Genomic DNA, 20,174 nt, shown 5'->3' with positions numbered 1-20,174 from the left:
CGGCCTGCTCATATCCAAGTGAAGTAAGACAATAAACGTGACACGGCTGATGGGAGGTGATCGCAGAGTACAGCATCAGGCCCCTAGGAAATGGTCTTGATCTACCTCTGCACAGATGCATTTTCTAGCTGGTCTTGTGGCCTCAAGACTAATGATAGTCTCCAGCCTATCGCTCACCCCGCGGGGTTTCATAGTAGAGACAGGATTAGAGAGCAGTGGATGAGAGCAAAGGGTAACAAAGGGGATGTTTCTGAAGTCTAATCATTGGCTTTAGAAGACATGATCTAGGCTAAGAGGACAGAGGGAAAAAGATAAGGGGTATGTTTCTTGTTGCGATCCCTTTTATCACCACCAAACATCCGACCAACTCTCAATGCCACGATTTGGTCAGCTGTTTTCTGTTGGGTTAAAGTAAACACTCCATTTATTAGTCTGTAAATGTCCAGTGTGGTTTATCTTCACAATTTCATAAGAAACCCCTGTTACTCAAATGCAGTGGAGCTCCTTTTATCACAAAATGTTTGTTCTGCTTTTCCCATGAATTTGAGTCAGAAGTAACAGGTTGTTCTCTTACTCTCTAAGTATATGTTTGTAATCCTAATTGTGGCAATTGTGGGGAACCAAATCAAGATGCTGAACACAACAGCTAAACAATCACCAGGGAAGGACGCAAACACTTTTATGCTAATTACATGAGTTGGAGGAACGATGGAGAGAAAATGGGAAGTAGCAAGGAGAGGAAAGGGCTTCTGGTTAGCTCAGCTATTGAGTGAGGGTGAAAAAGGGTGAGATGGATGTAAGAGGAGAGAAGGAAGAAAATTAAAAGCTGATTACCTTGTGAATGAGCTTTTGGTGTCTTGGAAGACAGGGAGGAGAAGGAGTGAGAAGCCTCTTTACAGTCTTGTATTTATTAAGGCCAGTCTCCTGGGTAATCAAAGCCAGTTAAAAATAACTAACTAAAAGATGCTGCAGCTGCTCTCATAAATACTGGACGCAGACCGAGAAACTACCCACTGGATTGCAACGGACCCTGGCACCAATGCCTCCGTCATTCACATCAGTTATTACAAATGTTAATTAACAGCTTGTTGTCTTCATTGTGCAATTTTTGCATTTATGGCATGGTGTTTCAGTATGCAATGGGTTTTCATTACATTCAAGTTCTGGTTCAGTGAGAGTCACAGATATTACCCCCAAGCCCCTTTTGTCCCCCTGATCCAAGCGCCTAGTTTGCTCACTTTCCTCTCTTTGTCACTTGGTCCAGCTGAGGTCCCACCACCCGCTTTGGGCCACGTGAAATTATTATAGTGTACTGGGAGATAACAGTGTGTAGCCTTGAGGCAGTTTCCTCGCTTCACCTCCTTAAAAAAAAGATATTGCTGTGATAAAGCACGGCTCCCTCTCTGCGTGCGTTAAATCGAAGGGGGGGCCTTGAAGGCAAGGTCCGGTGAGTTTGATCCAGATGAAAAGGAGGATGGGTTGATTTTTATGGAGCTTGTAAGGTTTAACACAAAACAATTCTCATTAATATTGGACTTTTAGGAAGGGACACCAGCTCAATCAAATACCTTTTTTTTATTGACAGGAGTTTTTTGAGGAAGGTAGATTGATTCTGAGACAGATTTAATTTACCCTCCGTGGGTGGTGACTGATGAGATGTTTTTACCAAAAAGGCCTGCAAATAAAATTCAAGGATTGAGGGTGTTCATTAAAGTTCACAACAGTGTGAACCTCTGAAGTTTAGTATGGAATTTGGTTTGCAGTTGTCTTTTCTTTTTTCAATTATCTAGTTAGAACTTTTTTCAGTGTTTCAAAGCAATTGTTGAGCGATTTAATGAGCCACAACATCCGGCTGCGCAACTCAATCATTTCCCATCATGTAAACGTTAGATTATATCAGCCATTTTATTGTTCCTTTCTACCTTTAGACAAACTTAATCAAGTCAGTTCACCAGGTCTTCACACCTGAGAATCGCACGTATTAAGATGCGCTGGTGCCCCCTTGCTGCAAACCAAAACACAAACACACACCAGGAGCAGGAGTGCCAGAGATGAGAACAACTCTGCGGTAAAAGCGGTAGATTTCAAACACAGCAATGTCCTCATGGTCTGTGGTCTTCGAACTGCTTCTTTAATTGCATCTGTGCTTCACTACCACTTCATCCACTGGATCCTGATTCTTTCCCTCTCGCCTCCCTGTGCACTTTCATGAGAGCTGCCTAATGCCGAAACAACAAGGACAGACAAGAAGTATGTAAATCCCAAAACTCCAGCTCCCTCTCTGAATAGAAAATGCTATTGCCAAATACAGACACACAATGTATGGTGGTAATGTAAATGCTGGTTTGCGGCTCAGAAAATTATATCAGTGAGAAAATATTAACGGTCATACTGAGACAACCTTTAAAAACTCCCACAAACGTGGCATGCATGGTGTCTCGTAAACGTGTGCTGGTGTTTATATATAAAGACCTTTCTTTTTCCTGACAGGCTTTTAAGGGTCTGATGGCTATACAGCGGATATCATGGTGACCTCTTTTACAGCTATTCCTGTTTGAGGGGGAAGGTTACAGAAGCAAAACGAAGTGAGATGAGTTGGAAGCAATTAGCTTGCCGGAGGAGGTTCTCCATATAACCTGAAACTAATAATGTGACATGGGTTTCATTCTGCCCCATAAGAGCACAGCACCAGAAACAAGTGTCTTCTGCTCAAAAAGGGGAAGTGCAGAGATGCAGGTCGACAGCACTTTTTCTCCCCCCCACACACTGTCAAGTATACCTATTGGGGCAGAGGAGTCAATGACACCTGTACTCATATATGCATCAGCTGCAGTAATTGTACATGCACAGAGCTTGTGTCACACTCCCACTCCAATGTCCCCCCTTCCCTCATGCTCCCTCTCATTTCTTCATTTCCCTCACCATGGCTCCCTCACATGCCTAAGCACACACGGCAGCACGCACATGCGTCAACACTTGAGTCGCAGTGCTTTCCTTTTTGTGGGAGAGAGCTGTCAGAGGGAACTGTGTGTGCTTTTGTTAAGAGAAAACTGCAGAGGCAGAGAAATTCATTTCCGACTGCGGCAAAATAAAGCCCTCACAGGAAAGTCATATTTTACATTGGTTTAGAAAAGAAAACACAAGCGTATACATTGAATTAGTGATAAGCATTTCTGGGGGGCACAGCAGGTCCGGTTTTAGGAGTCATAAGGTTTTGTAAATGGAAGGTGCATGTCTAGCCACCCAGCACCTCAGAAGAATGTATGTATGTTAGCTACAGTAGAGGTCGTTTGAATATTATCCACCCTCCCTCCCTCCCTCAAGAAATTATTTTCTCATAATCCAGACAGAGATCTCACTCCTCTAATGTCATACCTTTTTTTCAGACTAGCATACTTGGCATAAGAGGTGCACTTCTCATTAAATGTAGTTTCCACGTCATTATGTCGGACCTAAAGAACACACAGGCAAGTTTAAAAATGCATTATTGCAAGCACAGTATTTTCAATACTAATGATGGACCAGGCCAAGGTGATAAAAAGACAAGAACAGTGACTTAGTCCTTTAGTTATTAAGCAAATCATAACACAGTACAGAAGGGACTTGCCTTCATCATCATGGGGGGGAAAATTTTTTTCCTTCCTTTTCTCTCACCCTTCAGTTGCAGTGTGCTGCTGCGTACGTTTAGCCATTAGCTATTATAAAAGACCCTGTTCTCGAGAAATGAGAAACGGATTTGACACGCCTGTGATAAGTGTCATGTTGAGGGGTTTTGAAAAAGGCCTTTCTTAACAGTTGATGATACATCTTGATTCAGCACACCATGCTCCATCGCATGGAAATTGGTTTCAGGTGAGATCATTCGACTGAAACCAAACACTGCTATTTCCTTGTATGCATTAAATTGAATCACCATCTCTATTGACATCTGTCATGATCTGTTATGATCAAGAACCTGTACCATAAGGCTTTGTCAGCCCATTGTTGTTCAGCAAGAATGTCAATGATCTCCCAATTGTTTTGTTTTTTTTCAAATTGTAGATATTCAGATATATGTGGATGATGCAGTAAAATGAATACCGATAGAATGCTGAAAAAGTGACTGATAAATTGCAAAATTGCTAAAATACAATTGCTTTATTTTGATATTCAGTGATTCCTGTCCTGCTTTGAAATTAGGAAAAACTGAGTTTTCATTCAATGAGATATACAGTAATACATAGGAGTAAACAAGCAATGGCATGGTGCCACAGTGGTTAGCGCTTGTTCCTCACAGCACGAAGGACTCTGGTTCGATTTCCACGGAGGGTCAACCTGTGCAGAGTTTCTCCCAATGTCTGTTAGGGCATTCTCCAGATTTTCTGGTTTCCACCTATTGTCCACAATCATGCAGCAGGTTCATTGGAAAATTGACAAAATCAATTGGGCCAGGGTATAGTCTACCGCCCAAAATTAGCTGGGATAGGCTCCAGCATCCCTCTGACCCTAGGTGCAGCATGAGCAGTAGCCACTGAATTAGTGAAAAATAACAACACTTTGTTCACTTTACCTGATTGTTATTTTGGTATTGGTTTTCCCCCAAACTGACTGGAGACTTCAGACCAAAATTAGCTGTTAGCAGTTGTCTGGTCGCTGAAAATTAACAATTAAATGAACCAAATGAGGCAGCTAACAAGAGAGCCAGCCACACTATGCGCATCACGCTCTGGGCCTTGTCCAAGGTCACTGTACTGTCCACAGCTAGCAGACCATTTAGCTCTCAGTCTACAGCTCAGTGAATCAGCAAGGTCAATTCCTTAAAGCTACAAAATAATAGAAGTATCATGTATTTCCTTACAGGGGCACGTAGTCCAAGTACTGTTGGGCTTCCTGGTCCATCCCCATCAGGGGTCAGGTTTCCTCAGGAGAAAATAAATAACAGGATTGTTTTTTTTTGAAAACTTTAGTAAGCTAAGGCAGGCATGGGGAAGATGTCTAGGGAGAGACTGCGAGCGTTAGATAATAGAAATTCAGGAGTTTGCAGTATCACAGGTTTGGGTCAGGGTTGATCTCAGTTCTCGTCTAATGACACCTGAGGCAAAGAATACCTCTCTGATATCTTTTAATTTTAGAGAAATTGTTTTCCCCAATCATGCTGCATTCAAATTGTGAAATATCACCTCACAACTTATTGCAACTCAACAAAATTGAGCCCCATTTTATAACATTTCTTCAATTGTTAAAGTTTTAAATGCATCATTTGGAGCATTAAACTAGATATCCAAAAATACAAATCGCAAACAACCTAAAGTATACCTACGGAGTGCTCCTGGAAAAAAATCTTCCACATCCAAATATTCAATTAGCTTTAACTTTAATATTTCACGTAATGAAATATCGACCTAATGAATCATCATTCAAGACATGACTTGCTTTATTAAAAACTTGCATAATTTAAAATGGAGGAAATCATAATTTTGCTTCAGATTATTTGTGATAATCCAATATCCAAAATATAGGTACTCTGCAGTCAAGTCCCTCTTTTTAATGGACAGAGATTCATAAACATTCAGTCTGTTCTGTATTTAAACAGATTCCACTTCCTTGTCAGTGGGCTCCATGCCACTGTCTATCAGTCTCCGGCTAGAAAAAATACTGTTATTTGCAAATTTGCGTGGGTGGCAATGATTTTCCTGTTGGCTTGAAGACAGCAGCAGGCTACCAGTGCAAATGTTTACTTAGCACTGTGCCACAATTGTGATGAACAGCACCTTAACGAAAGGAGCTCCATATGCTTAGACTGGATCTATTTATCAACTCTGCTTGTGGCACACCTTAGTCTCCAATGCATACACCCAAATGTGATTTGTATATTTCATGTTTCATTAATATCATTCCCCAGTGTCAGTTTAGCATTTAAACTCAGCATGTCTGACATGAAATACCTATTTTTAAATTCTACCTCCACCACAGCAATATTGATTGAAAACAAATAAAGATATAAACAAACAAGTAAGTTACGTAAAAATAAGAAACAATACAATTGCTTCTTCTTCTTCTCCTCCTTTCAGCTTTTTCTTCAGAGGTCGCCACAGCGAATCAACTTTTGCCATCTAGCCCTATTGTGTATTCTCCTCATTCACACCAACTACCTTCATATCTCCTCTCACTACTTCTATAAATGTTCTCTTTGGTCTTCCTTGAGAACTTCTGCCTGGCAGCTCCCATTCCAGCATCCGTCTACCAATAGATTCACTATTCCTCCTCTGTACATGACCGAACTATCACAGTCTGGCTTCTTTGACCTCTCCAAAACATCTAACATTGACAGACTCATTCATGATCCTATCCATCCTGGTCACTCCAAAGAGAACCTCAACATCTTCATATCTGGGACCTCTAGCTCTGCCTCCTGTCTTTTGGTCATTGTAAGTGCTTCTAGTCCATACAGCGTCGCTGGTCCCACCCCAGTCCCTAGTCTCAGTCTCAGACTCTTGCCTTACCTCCGAACACGCCTTCCTCCTCTCCTTCTTTGACTTACAGTAGCCCAGTTTCTATTGGTTCCCTGTAGGTCATCTGTACCACTCGCGGTCATCTTTACTCATAACTGTCATTAAGCCTTAAACAACTTACAAAACCATTAGTGCACTCAATCTATCTGTCTTGTGTGTATCAGAGGGAAAGTACACCAAGAATAGAAGAGCGAGTGGAGGACAGGTAGCAAACAACAGGTAGTTAAACAACAGAAGTAGGAACACACATATATATATATATGTGGCAGCTGTTAAGAGGCCACTGAGTTTGACACTATAGTAAAGAAGTACTGGAGATGGGGAGGAGCTCGTGACAGGAAGCGGAGGGAATGAGGAGGGCATGTTGACAGGTGTACACGGTGTAGATGAAAAGAGAGGGACAAGGGAGGTATGCTTTATGTGAGTGCACAAAGTAGGCCATGCACAGTGAACACTTGCCATTTAAATCATTCACATGTAATATTAAAGGTAGTATTTTAGCAGAGTGCCCCTAGTAGTCAGTGCTCACTATGAAAATTTAAGTCAACAAACTATTATGTGCAGGCAAGGTTATTGCAGTGTGTGTATGTGTATGTGTATGTGTATGTGTATGTGTATGTGTATGTGTATGTGTATGTGTATGTGTATGTGTATGTGTATGTGTATGTGTGTGTGTGTATGTGCGCATATGGGAGTGTGGCTGTTTGGATTAGTGTAATTAGCTGGTGTCCTTCTCTTGGTATATTCATTGATGTCACCCATATATTATGAGATGATCTGATGTGTGTCAGTCCAGCAGGGTTTATTACTGGGAAAATGTTGCACAAGTACTGTGTAATTTTTTTTCAGGAAAAAATGTATATACTGCAGAGGTATGCCCTTTTAGTAAAACATCTTGTTGTTGACGATGAAAAGATAGAAATACAGAATGGCTATTATCTTTGTGTACATTATGATATCAAAGCGATGAACACACCTTATTCATTATCTCGTGTGGTTGAATAAACAGGAATGATTTCAGACCTTGAAACCTCCAATTACAGTGGATTTCACATAATTTATGATGTATCTCTGTCTTATTTTCTATCTGCCTTTCCGAAAGCTTTCTTTCATTGAGCCATCATTGTCAGACACAGTTGTCTATCAGAATATACCCTCTGCCACTTACATAATCAACATCATGGCAGATCAAATCCTACCACCAGAATTAACTGACTTGTGAGTGTTTTTCATCAATGGAGCGTCATTCATCATTCATATATATACATATGTATATATGCACATACGTATATAAAAACATTTGTATATATGATATTTATATATGTATGTATGTATGTATGTGTATATATATATGTATATACATATTCATATGTATAGGAACAACTATATATATACACCTATATATATATGTGTGTGTGTGTGTGTGTGTAAATATATATATATATCTGTGTGTGTGTGTGTGTGTGTATATATATATATGTAAATACATATATATATCTATGTGTGTGTATATATAGATAGATAGATAGATAGATAGATAGATAGATAGATAGATAGATAGATAGATAGATAGATAGATAGATAGATAGATAGATAGATAGATATAAAAATATAGCATATTATACACACCACATTAGATTTGAAATGAAACAACTACAACGGAATTGAAGTGCAGACTTTAAGGTTTAATTCAAGGGGTTAAAACATATGATTAAACATGTAGGAATTGTAGCTATTTTATACAAACGCTCTTCATTTCTGGGGCTCAAAAGTAATTGCACAAATAAACATAACCCTAAGTGAAATGTTCTTTTCAATATTTTGTTGAGAATCCTTTGCAGGCAATGACTGCCTGAAGTCTGGAACCCATGGACATCACAAAACACTGGGTTTCCTCCTTTGTGATGCTTTGCGAGGCCTTAACTGCAGCTGTCTGCAGTTGTTGCTTGTTTGTGGGTGTTTATGCTTTAAATTTTGCCTTGAGCAAGTGAAATGCATGCTCAATTGGGTTTAGACATGGTGATTGACTTGGCCATTGCATAATATTCCACTTCTTTACTTTTAAAAAAACTCCTGGATTGCTCTTGCAGTATGTTTTGAATCATTGTCCATCTGTGCTGTGAAGCGCCGTCCAATCAACTTTGCTGCATTTGGCCAAATCTGAGCAGAAACTATATTCCTATATACTTCAGAATTCATCCACCTGCTTCTGTCATTTGTCACATCATCAATAAATGCAAGTGACCCAATGTAATTGGAAGCCATGCATGCCTATGCCACCAAACTGCCTCCACCATGTTTTACAGAAGATGTGGTGTGCTTTGGATCATGAGGTGTTCCAAATTTTTTCTTCTTCCCATCATTCTGGTACAGGCTGATATTAGTCTCATCTGTCCAAAAAATGCTGTTCCAGAACTGGGCTGGCTTCTTCAGCTGTTTTTTGGCAATTCTGGCCTCTATTTTTGAGGCTGATTAATGGTTTGCACCCTGTGGTGAATCCTTTGTATTTACTCTCATGAAGTCTTTCTTTATGGACTTAGATAATGATACACCAACTGCCTGGAGAATCACTTGAGTGGATGTTGTGAACGGGCTTTTCTTGACCATGGAAAGGATTCAGCAAACGTCTACCACTGTTGTCTTCCGTGGACATCCAGGCCTTTTTGAGTTCCAAAGCTCACCAGTGTACTCTTCTTTTTTCTCAGAATGTACCAAATTGTTGATTTGGCCACTCCTAACATTCCTGCTATCTCTCTGATGGATTTCTTCTTTTTTTCAACCTCGGGATAGTCTGTTTCACCTCCGTTGAGAGCTCCTTTGACCACATGTTGTGTGTTCACAGCAACAGTCCAGACCTTTTAACTGCTTAATTGATGACAGGTTACCGATGGAGGAGCCATGCAGCCTAGATATTTTTTTGCAGCCTTCTGAGTCAATTGTCCGATTACTTTTGGTCCCTTGAAAAACCGGCTATGTATTAAAGAGCTAGAATTCCTAAGCCCTTGCTCCAATTTGGTTTTGAATTCTCTCAAATTACAGATGGGAGTCTGCACTTTAAGTCAATATTATATCCAGAATTTGCTTTTGTAAACAGCTAAAATAACTAAGCTTGTGTCACTGCCCAAATATTTCTGGGCCTAACTGTATACATATATGTATGTATATATATATTCAGAGTGAGAGAGAAAGGGAGTACTTGTAGATGGGCTCTCGTCCCAAATTCCTGACAGATTGAGAAAGCCATGCCAGTATCCTTTTGTAGAAGGTTGCCTTATGTTCCCATGCTAACTGGTACTTTCAGAGACAATGTACAGTAGAACAACCTTTCTGGTTTTATTGTGACATCACCTTTGTTCAGCTGTTGCATACAATTTCATCCTACCTGTTCTTTGAACTTATTCCTCAATGTAGGCACGCAAGAAGGATCACACACACACCTACAGTCTGTAAATGGTACTTTGTTCTTGCCTCTTGAGTTTTACCAGAAGAGAACCGTCTGCGACACCAATTAGCTCACTCAGCTCAAGTTAATTGAAGTCATCTACATAATACATGCCAACAGTCACAATCTATCTGTGGGCAAGTCAAGCAAATCTGCGTTATATTTTCAAATCCTGCTGCAAAATCACCAACTGCCATTATGCATCCTCCCCAAACCCAGGCCCTAATTCTACTCAACGCCTGTCATCCCAATAAGGACATTCTTCGATGGGTTGTTTTTAATGGAAATATGGATGCATTTGCCAGCAAAGACAGATCCACACATTGTCAAAACTGTGTTTTCCATCCATGCAGTTATGAATGCAATTACTCAGAGGTTAAAAACAAGCAGCATCATTTGTTTGATGCTAAGCTATGATGGCTCAGAAGAGTGTAATGCTTAAGCAGCCTGTTGTTTTGGAGCAGCTGCTTTTGACAGGAAGCTCAGCAATAAATTTAAGCTGGGCGATAAATTAAATAGATGGCTTGATAAAAAGCTTGCCGGGTTGAATCCTTCACGCTGGATTTTTGAGAAATCACACTTCCATAGTTCTGTTCCCTGGGTTGATTTATGAAATCAATTTGTCTTGTTATCAGCAGCCAGTTTGTGCGATAAGATCAGAGCGCATGCATGTGTGTGTGTTTGTGAGTGTGAAACCCCCAGAAAAGCTCAAGCAAAATACAATTCTCAGCATTTGTACCATTGCATCATGTGTGAACATTGGAATAATGATGACCTGAGTGCCATTTACATCGTGCATCTGAATGAAAGGATTTTCCTAATTGTTGGTGTGTGGAATGCAGTTGCTTTCTCCGTTTTTTTTGTGTTGTAATAGTATGTTCAAATTGTTGTCACTGGTTAATCACTGCTCATGTACTCACTATCTTACTTTCTCCCTTTCTCTTTGTCTGCACACTATTCTTTGTGTATTCTAACATGGGAGGAAAAAAAAAGATGGCAGGCATTATAAATCCAAACCAATCCAATATGCTCCTTGCAGACATTTGTGTTTATGTATGCATACACAAGACCCCTCAAAGCTCCCTTTCTTTTGTCTCAGTGGAGCAGAACCATCTAAATGTCATTCAAGACTGTGCCCTGTTTGTCAGGCAGCAAAGCATGGAGTGTAATCGGCCCAGTTATCCTAATGTGCTTTTAGACAATCTCTTCATGCTTTCCCTGGAGAAGCTGAAGGAAATGCTGTTTTGACACTGCTATCTGTCTAGTTTGGGAGAAGAAGGATATAAAAAAGAATTAGGTTCCCCCTGTGTATTCTGCTTCAGAACCAGATAAGCAGTTTCTTTTGCCAAAGATGTCAAAGCAGGGAAGCAGAAGCGACAGTAGAAGGGATGAGATATTTCAAGATGCGTATTGATGGCTGCAGGTTAATCTTCAGCCTGCCAGATGTGTCAAGGATTTGCGAGCCCCGTACGGAGTGAATCTCACTGTTCTTCTTTCTAACCCTGTACCCCCTCTCTTTGTGTCTGTCTCTGCAGTGAAGTTTGAGGATTGCCAGCACGGCAGAGAGGTTGGCTTTGTCAGCAGCGACCCAAACTTCAGTGTGAGGCCTGATGGGACGGTGTATGCTGAACAGGAACTGGCCAACCTGTCAGAGCCCATCCAGTTCATGGTGACGGCCCGTGGGCTCCATGACCCCCACATCTGGGAGACCACTGTTAAACTGGCACTAGCTGGACACCCTCATCCTTTACCACTGACAAAGGTAACAATGGCATATATATCTACAATATCTGTACCTCTGTATTTCTGTGTGTCTGTTCCATCTTGGATTCCTTATTTGCCGGGCTTATGTTTGAGCAGCTCCTTGACAGCAAAATTCTCTTTCAGCAGCAAGAACTGCAGTGCAAATCATCACCTACTCAAAACCTTTCTTGATCAAACACAGTAACGACAAACTAAATTGATTTTTGGGTTTTGCTGATTAGTGCGGTGCCAACAAGCAGGTATGTGTGTATGTTTATGCATGTGATCAAGTTGAATAATCTTGGATTGTTATCTGCAAAATGTAATCAACTAAAAATAAAATAATATAAATAGAAATTATTTGTTAAGAAAAACATCATCTTGAAGCATCAAAAACTTGCAACAGATTATATTTATTTACATTGCTGATTTTTGTATTCCTTGGGACAAATCTACCATGGAATTATCCCCCTATATCAGATGTGAGGAGGAACAAAGGGTAAAAGAGTGGATAGAGTGCTACCGCATCAGAATTAATTGATTAATTTATTATCTTTACTGTTATTCTGCACTCAGCGCTGTGGGGGGCTCATTGTGGACCCTTTCATGATATGTCACATTGAGACATACAACCATTCACCACCTTTTTCACACATCTGGGCGATTCAGAGTAACTACTACATGTTTTTGGACTGTGGGAGGAAACCAGGGAATCCAGAGGAAACCAACAAACATAAGGGGAACATGGAGACTTCACACAAATAGGCCCTATATTGGAATTGAACCATTGACCTTTCTTCTGTGAGGCACTTACAACTGCAACACTGTGCTACCCCGCATCAGAATTCAAATTGGATTTATTTTTAAAAATGATGAATTTCAAAGAAACACAATCCTTTTTCTTTGTCCCCCCTTCCCCTCCTTCCCTCTTTGTGTGTGTGTGGTGTGTGTGTGTGTGTGTGTGTGTGTGTGTGTGTGTGTGTGTGTGTGTGTGTGTGCATAAGGGAAGGGGGTACTGTTGACCAGATGGCAACAGTTCAAATAAGTAGGCAAAGGTATGTTTCCTGTCACCTACAATATTGTTGCCCTAACTGCTGTGATGTATTTCCAATAAGGTAAGATAAGCTGTAGCACTCTACTTTTTAACTCTCTCGTTTTTCTGACATTTATTCTAGGAGCCTCAGTGGTACTGCTTAAAACACTTTCAGTCATAAACAAAGAAAAAAAATATTCAAAAGGTTACATTAGAAGACATTAAAAGATAGTAATTTCTTTAAAGTGCATTTGTTGTGATTGAACCCACAAGTCCCTTCTGAGACTGTGGTTAAGCAAACTGCCAGGGAACTATTAATCTGTACTTGCTTAAGTTGGGTTCCCAAGTGATAAAAGTAAGGAGAGATAATTGCAGCCTTCTTTGATGCAATTGTGAATGTGACACATCATTAACCCAGCCCATAAAATAGGAACCAGGAAACAAGCCTCAATTCAGTTGGACAGAAAATGAATCCCGTCCTTCACAGACTTTCACTTTTGACATTTTGTCATGTGTTTCTTGTTTGGAGATTTATTGCGGATGCCCATCTGCAGGCTGAATTTGGGTAACAGTGGGAGTCAATACCTGCTCTGTATATGACAAGCAGAGTCGCGGGCCCCATGTCCTGCTAAGACACTATTTGCAACTACAAATTTACAGCCTGATCAAAAATGTCATTATTATTTTTTCTGACAGTGCTTGTTCAATACCATCAGGCTAAATGTTCCCTCATGTTTCTAATCATGAAGAAAAGCTTAAGACTTGTGTAGCTGAAGCGCTTGCAAAGGGGGGGATTAAAACTCAGCCCACTCACAGCCCTGCAATAATGGAGACAAGCAAAATAATTTACATTGATTGAGCTAATGTTCCAGAGTCTGCGAGGATCAGGTGTTGCTTCCAGTGTATAATTATTACTGACCTTTTGAAGAATGAGAGAGAGAGAGATTCAAAAAATGAATAAGAAATAGATGTATACACTGTTATCAGACAAAAATGTTAAAATCCAAATCTGAATAGGTAAGGTACCAGAGTGAAACTAACCTACTGGGTGCTGAGTGGATGCCAAATGGTCATGGGAATAAAAGCAGCTTAAGTTGTCATTGAATGTACAGAAAACATAACTCTAAAAATAAAGCGTGAAGGGAGGATAATCAGGGAGTAATCAAAAGAAGCTGTCAGTCAATGCGATGATTCCTTGTTTGTCTGGTAAAGAGTAAATTCTGCTGAATTATATTCTGACAGTGTTTAAAAGAAAGTCATTTTGCTTTGCATCAAGTTTGTTCATTCATTCATTCATTCATTATCTATACCACCTGTTCTGCTGTCAGGATCACGGTGGGTGCTACCCTAGTTCTCATTGGATAAGAAATTGAGTTCACCCTGGACCGGATGCATGTCGATCCCAGGGCCACATATAGACATACAACCATTCACTGGCCAGTTCCCAATGTAGGGTTTAACCTATTGCACGTTGTAGGACTGCAGGAGACCACTAGTATGGCGGGTTTGTTAAGTGATGTTTGTTAAAGGGTAGCTGTTCCCTTACAGATAACACAGCCAAATTCATCTAAATTTATAAAAAACTGCTGCTTCTCTAATCATTGTTGGAGGGAAGAGGCACAAACACATCACCTCAGTGCATGCTCCCTGCACTGGCCCCGCTTAAATGTTTTGAACAACTCCATAACTACCCATTTCTCCTTATAGACTTGGTTTATGTCATCTCAGCCAAAAGTATTGGCAAATAGACCCCCAATGCTTATTTTGTGTATAGCAATCAATGACTGACGATTTTCAGGTCCTTGCTATGTTATCGAACAAATTGTCATTCACTTGCTTCTTTAAAGTGTTTTCTTTTCTTTCTTTCTTTCTTTCTTTCTTTCTTTCTTTCTTTCTTTCTTTCTTATTTACCTTTTTTTCTAGTTGGGCCTTTGGGAAATGCCATTTATGTTTTTAATTTTTTTATTTTTTGAACTGTGCTGTTATATTTGATCTTACTATGATGTCATGCCTTATTTTGTAAGATTCTTGTAAAGTTTTGGCTTTTTAGTACTTACGACATGACTGAATTAACTTTTTATTGCATTTTTTTAAACTTTATTATATAGATCATCTTTGAATAATTTTGGGTAGCATGGCCGCTGATTGGTAAGTGCCTTACAACAAGGAGGTCCCTGGTTCAATTCCAACAGTGGGTTATTCTATTTGGAGATTTCATGTTCCTCATGTCTGCAGTTCTCTGGTTTCCTTCCACTGTACAAAAAAATGCAGTAGGTTCATTCAAGACCCTACATTGCCTAGATGTATGCATGAAAGAGTGAATAGTTGCACATCTTTATATGTGGCCCTGTCAACGACTTGCAACCAATCCAGGGTGAACCCTGTATCTTGCTCAATGACAGCTGGGAGAGGCTCCAAGCTCCCCACCCCCTTGTGATCCTGATTTGACTGAATGAGTTATTGAATGACCAATATAAGTTTTCAGTTAGTAAGCAGGAGAGGGGTAAGGTGTGTTTGGAAGCAGGGAGAGAGGAGGAAAGGCAAGAGTCTGGGACTGAGAGTAGGGACTTGAGCTATCGGTACTATGACAGGAAAAGGTAGAGAGTTGCTCAACATTACGTATAGAGGGAAATTAGAGCTGGAAATTAGTGAAGAGTGTAGTGACCACTTTTTTCCAGAAAGAAAGGAACATAGGGTAACTTATAAGAGCAAAGGTAGGAGCATACTTGTATATACGAGGTAGCCTGAAAGAGATCAGTGACTGCAAAATAGTTGTAGGTGAGCGTATAGCCAGACAGCATAGGATGGTGGTTTGTGGAATGACCCTCATGACAAGGAAGATCAGGAGGACAAAAGCAGAGCACAGGACAAAGTGGTGGAAGCTGAAAAAGGAGGAGTGTTGGAGTGTTGGAGTGTCAGGGAGGAGTTGAGAAAGGCCCGGGGGGGGTCGGGGGAGAGCTTTCAGGTGATTGGACAACAACAGCTAATGTTATCAGGGAGACAGGTAGGAGAGTACTTCTGAAGTACTTCTGGTGTATCATTTAGAAGGAAAGTAGATGAGGAGATTTAGTAGTGGAATGAGGAAGTGCAGGAGGGAGTATATACAGAGAGAGCATTTGGCAAAGGAGAAGTGGGACTGACAAGAACAGACAGGAGTACAGGGAGATACATCATAAGTTAAAGATAGAGGTAGCAAAGGCAAAACCAATGGCATATGATGACTTGTATGGGCGGTTGGACAGTAAGGAGGGAGAGACTGATCTATACAGGTTTGCAAAACAGAGGGATAGAGATGGAAAGGATGTACAGCAGGTCTGGGTTATTAAATATAGAGAGGGAAATTTATTGACAGATGCTAAAAGAGTGATGGGAAGATGAAAAGAGTACTTTGAGGAGCTGAGGAATGAGGAAAATGAAAGAGAGGCAAGGGTAGAAGAGGTAACTATTGTAGACCACAAAGTAGCGGAGATAAGTAAAAGTGAAGTGAGGAATGAATTGAAGACGATGAACAGTGGAAAGGCAGTTGGTCATGATGATATACCTGTGGAAGTGTGGAGCATATCCAACAAGATTATTCAACAGGATCTTAAAGAGTGACAAGATGGCCGTGGAATGGAAATGAAGTGTGATGGTGCCCATTTTTAAGAATAAGAATAACGGGGATGTGCAGAATTGCAACAACTATAGAGGAATAAAGTTGATGAGGCATATAATTAAGTTATGGGAAAGAGTAATGGAAACTAGACTGAGAGCAGAAGTCAGCATTTGTGAACAGCAGTATGACTTCATTCCTAGAAAGAGTACTATAGATGTGTTATTTGCTTTGAGAATGCAAATAGAGAAGTACAGAGAATGCCAGAGGGAGCTGCATTGTGTTTTTGTAGACCTAATAAAAGCATATGACAGGGTGCCAAGAGAGGAACTTGGTATTGCATGAGGACATCTGTAATGGCAGAGAAGTATATTAGACTGGTGTAGGACATGAATTCTTGCTGTGAGACACTGGTGAATTGTGCTGTAGGGGTAACAGAGAAGTTCAAGGTGGAGTTGGGACTCAGGGATCAGCTCTGAGCCCCTTCTTGTTTGTAGATGATGTTGTGATCTCTAATGAGGGCAGGGAACAGGTTGAAGAAAATCTAGAGAGGTGGACAGATGCGCTGGAAAGGAGAGGAATGAAGGTAAGGCTACTGGGAGTGGAGATCAAGAAGTTGGACAATTCCAGGTACTTGGGGTCAACAATCCAGAGCAGCAGAGAGTGTGGAAAAGAGGTCAAGAGATGGCTTCAAACAGGTTGCAATGGGTGGAGAAATATGTCAGTCTTCTATGTGATAGAAGAGTTTCAGCTAGAATGATAGGAAAAGTGTACAAGATAGGGATGAGACCAGATTCTGTATGGCCTTGAACAGGTACAATGACGGAAAGACAAGAGACTAAGCTAGAGGTTGCAGAGATGAAGACGCTGAGGTTCTCTTTGGGAGTGACCGGGATGAACAGGATCAGGAATGAGTCTATCAAAGGAACAGCACATGTTAGATGTTTTGGAGAGAAGGTTAGAGAAGCCAGAGTGAAATGGTTTGGTCACGTAAAGAGGAGGGATAGTGAATAAATTGACTTTTTTTTAACTCTAGTTCATTTCCTAGTTCCTTTCAGTAAAAACATAAATAGGATAGGATAATATTTTGTTTTATGTGAATCTGAATCTAACTCTACTTTTGCAGATTATCCTTTGAAATCCATGAGATAACACCACCACTTATTACAATCAAGTACCTGCTCATAGTGAAAATAGAAACAACAATCAGAGATAAAACTTTTGTGGATATCATCTCAAAGAGATTGAAAGGGCAGCAGCTCAAATACCAGACCATTTAGTTAATTTTCCTCTGAGTGCTAATTATATACTAGTTTGTATCTGTACTCAGACAAACTGGCTTCAGCACAGAATGCAGCTCTCTTCTCTTTGCCTGTTTTGTTGCAGGCCCCCAGTGAGAGTTAATTTGCATTTAACTGCTGGCATAGTGTCTGCGTGCTCTGTTTTAGCAGTATAAATGAGAATTGTTGGAATGTTCTCCTTCGTCGACCAGATCCTTTTTAGTATTTAATTTTCTGTGAACAATCCTGTAGCTATTGAAGCACAACATCTCTGGCCTGAGAGTCCTTTCTGCTGTTTATGTACTCGGGCTATCGCACCTCACACAGGTAGGGCATCTCGTTGAGCACTCTCCAACTCATACTGATTTCATGGCACGTTGGCTTGCCTTCTCCACCAGCTTAGACCACATTAGTTATGCACCAGTAGATTTGACGTTGACTGGTTGCCGGAAAAGGTTTTAGTGCTTATTTGATTTGCATTTTTACCAAATCAAATAAGCAGCCTCACCTGTTCAAGAGAGATTAGAGCGAGGGCTGCCAGTATGCCGGGATGTAATACCTCTTGGCTTTTTGGTTGGTGACAAGCAGCACCTCCAAGGTTGAACGGTTGTGCTTTTGATACGTGCCCTTGCTTTGTGATTACAGGCTGATCGTGTTTACTATACAAACCAGAAGTCGGTGTAGTCAACAGACAAACAAGAGAAATGTGAATTTCAAATTGCTTTAAATAATAAGCTTTAGTTTTCGAATTTAGATTCAGTCCTGCCAGATCTCCCACAGGAGAGTTGTACTTGTTTATTGCAAAAGCCTAAGAAATAAAACTCATATTCTATTCTGTTTCAGATGAGTATCTGCAAATATAGTGTACATGTATGGACGTTGCTATTAAAACAGGAAGTGCACATTCAGACAGAGACCGGACCCTATGCATGGGGTTGACAACATCCTGTCTGACTGCTTCATGCCATTTTGTACCCCTGTGTGTTTTGGATGAGCAGAACCAGTTATCCTATCTGGGAAACACATCTGGCCCCCTTGTTCCTCTTTCTGATCCCCTAACTATCCAACCCACTCATCCGGCCCCTTCTACATATTGTGTTCCTACTCCAGCTTAATCTGAACCTCTGGCTGCTCAAGGTTCAGGTCTGGAATGAGCCCTTGATCCATTACTCTGACCTGTAAATGTGCAAAGAGTCAAAACAGAAGATGAACAGGAGAGTGTAGTATTTGTTCAAGTGTAGTTTACAGTGTACCTCTTTTTACAGAAAGAAAGGTTTTCATTGTTTTTGCCATAGCATCATTTGGGTCCATGTAGATACACGGGTGATTTGTGTGGATAAGCAGGAATCTCAGTCCCGTTTAGGTTGCAGCATTACACATTTAGTGTGTGTGTGTGTGTCTGTGTGTGTGTCTGTGTGTTTGCCTGCGCACACAAAGCACATAGACAACAATAGGATTAGGTGGATTACAGCAGTAAAACCAACTTACACAGGAGGACCCCATAGAGAATCCTGAGGGAGAAAAAAATAAATTATTTTCATCATTTTTCAAAACCTTATTTCACGAGGACACACAAGTAACAGTATAGCCCTGTTCATGGAGCCACTACAGGCAACAGACAAGCCGTTTACTGTATACACTGAAACAAGCATGTTCAAAAAAAATGTTTGTCAATGATGAGATTACTCAGAAGGATAGTCACTGGATGGAGTAATCCTAATCCTCAATGTCCAAACCTACAAAGGCCATTTGACATTGTTAAATAAAAAATATTCTGTTAGTGTCAGGTGACATTTTGGACAGCTGTAAATCACATTGCTTGCAGACAGATTATAACTGTCACGCAGCCATGCTTCTTTTATTGTTACACTGATACTTCATCAATACTTTTTTTATTTCACAATGGGCCTCTGTCAGGGTAAAGTGTCGCCATTGTTTTTCGGGCTCAGTGGTGACAAAGAGGATGGGCAGGGGAACGGGAATTATGTTGTCCGTACATAAAATCTGTGTAGAAGCATATAGCATCTCAGACAAAAGCCTACCCACATACGCAAGGTGAGGTCTCGCATTCTTGAGCCAGAACCAAATGGTATAAAAGGCTTAGGGGGCCTTGCCAAGACCCTTGTGAAATAGAAGCCAGGAGGACTTCTCATTTCTTTTTCCCTCACTGTCACTCTTGCAAAAACAGGTTATTGTAAGAATGTCATTCAGTATTTCACAATTAATTTCAGCTATGAAAAACACATAAAAACATATATATCTAGGTGTGCGCGTATGTGTGTGTGAGTGTGTGTGTGTGTGTGTGTGTGTGTGTGTGTGTATTGAATAGTACTTTTCCTTTTCCAACCTGTTGTTGCCAAATGCATACTTTTGAAAGGACAACCTGTTATTAAGCACAAAGATATAGCACAATTTGATATGTTTGGGTTATCTTTTTTTTTTTCAATTTTAGCTTAGCATCGAGGAAATGCTGTCCAGAGTCTGGGATTCCCAACCAAGAGTTATCAGGTTCCCTCGAAAACATCAGAGAAGTTCCAACACCAATGGATTGAGGCGACAGAAGCGAGACTGGGTCATCCCACCCATCAATGTG

The 20,174-nt window shown here is 40.5% G+C and overlaps 1 protein-coding gene across 2 annotated transcripts in view; it reads left to right on the top strand.

The window, feature by feature from the left end:
- The window catches only part of LOC147222109 (cadherin-4-like), a 237,341-nt gene that overhangs the window by 123,361 nt on the left and 93,806 nt on the right, over window positions 1-20,174 (top strand). For both annotated transcript variants that reach the window (XM_086167902.1, XM_086167901.1), the window contains exons 3-4: window positions 11,469-11,695; window positions 20,034-20,174. The exon at window positions 20,034-20,174 is cut by the window's right edge and continues 42 nt beyond it. In XM_086167902.1, the coding sequence (XP_086024028.1) occupies window positions 11,469-11,695; window positions 20,034-20,174 (368 nt within the window). The remainder of the gene's footprint in view (window positions 1-11,468; window positions 11,696-20,033) is intronic.

Source organism: Fistularia commersonii, chromosome 21 (genome assembly GCF_037954325.1).
Source record: "Fistularia commersonii isolate RoL2024-O1a breed Wild chromosome 21, RoL_Fcom_v1.0, whole genome shotgun sequence".
NCBI classification, from domain to species: Eukaryota; Metazoa; Chordata; class Actinopteri; order Syngnathiformes; family Fistulariidae; genus Fistularia; species Fistularia commersonii.
This window is presented reverse-complemented; position numbering and strand designations above follow the sequence as displayed.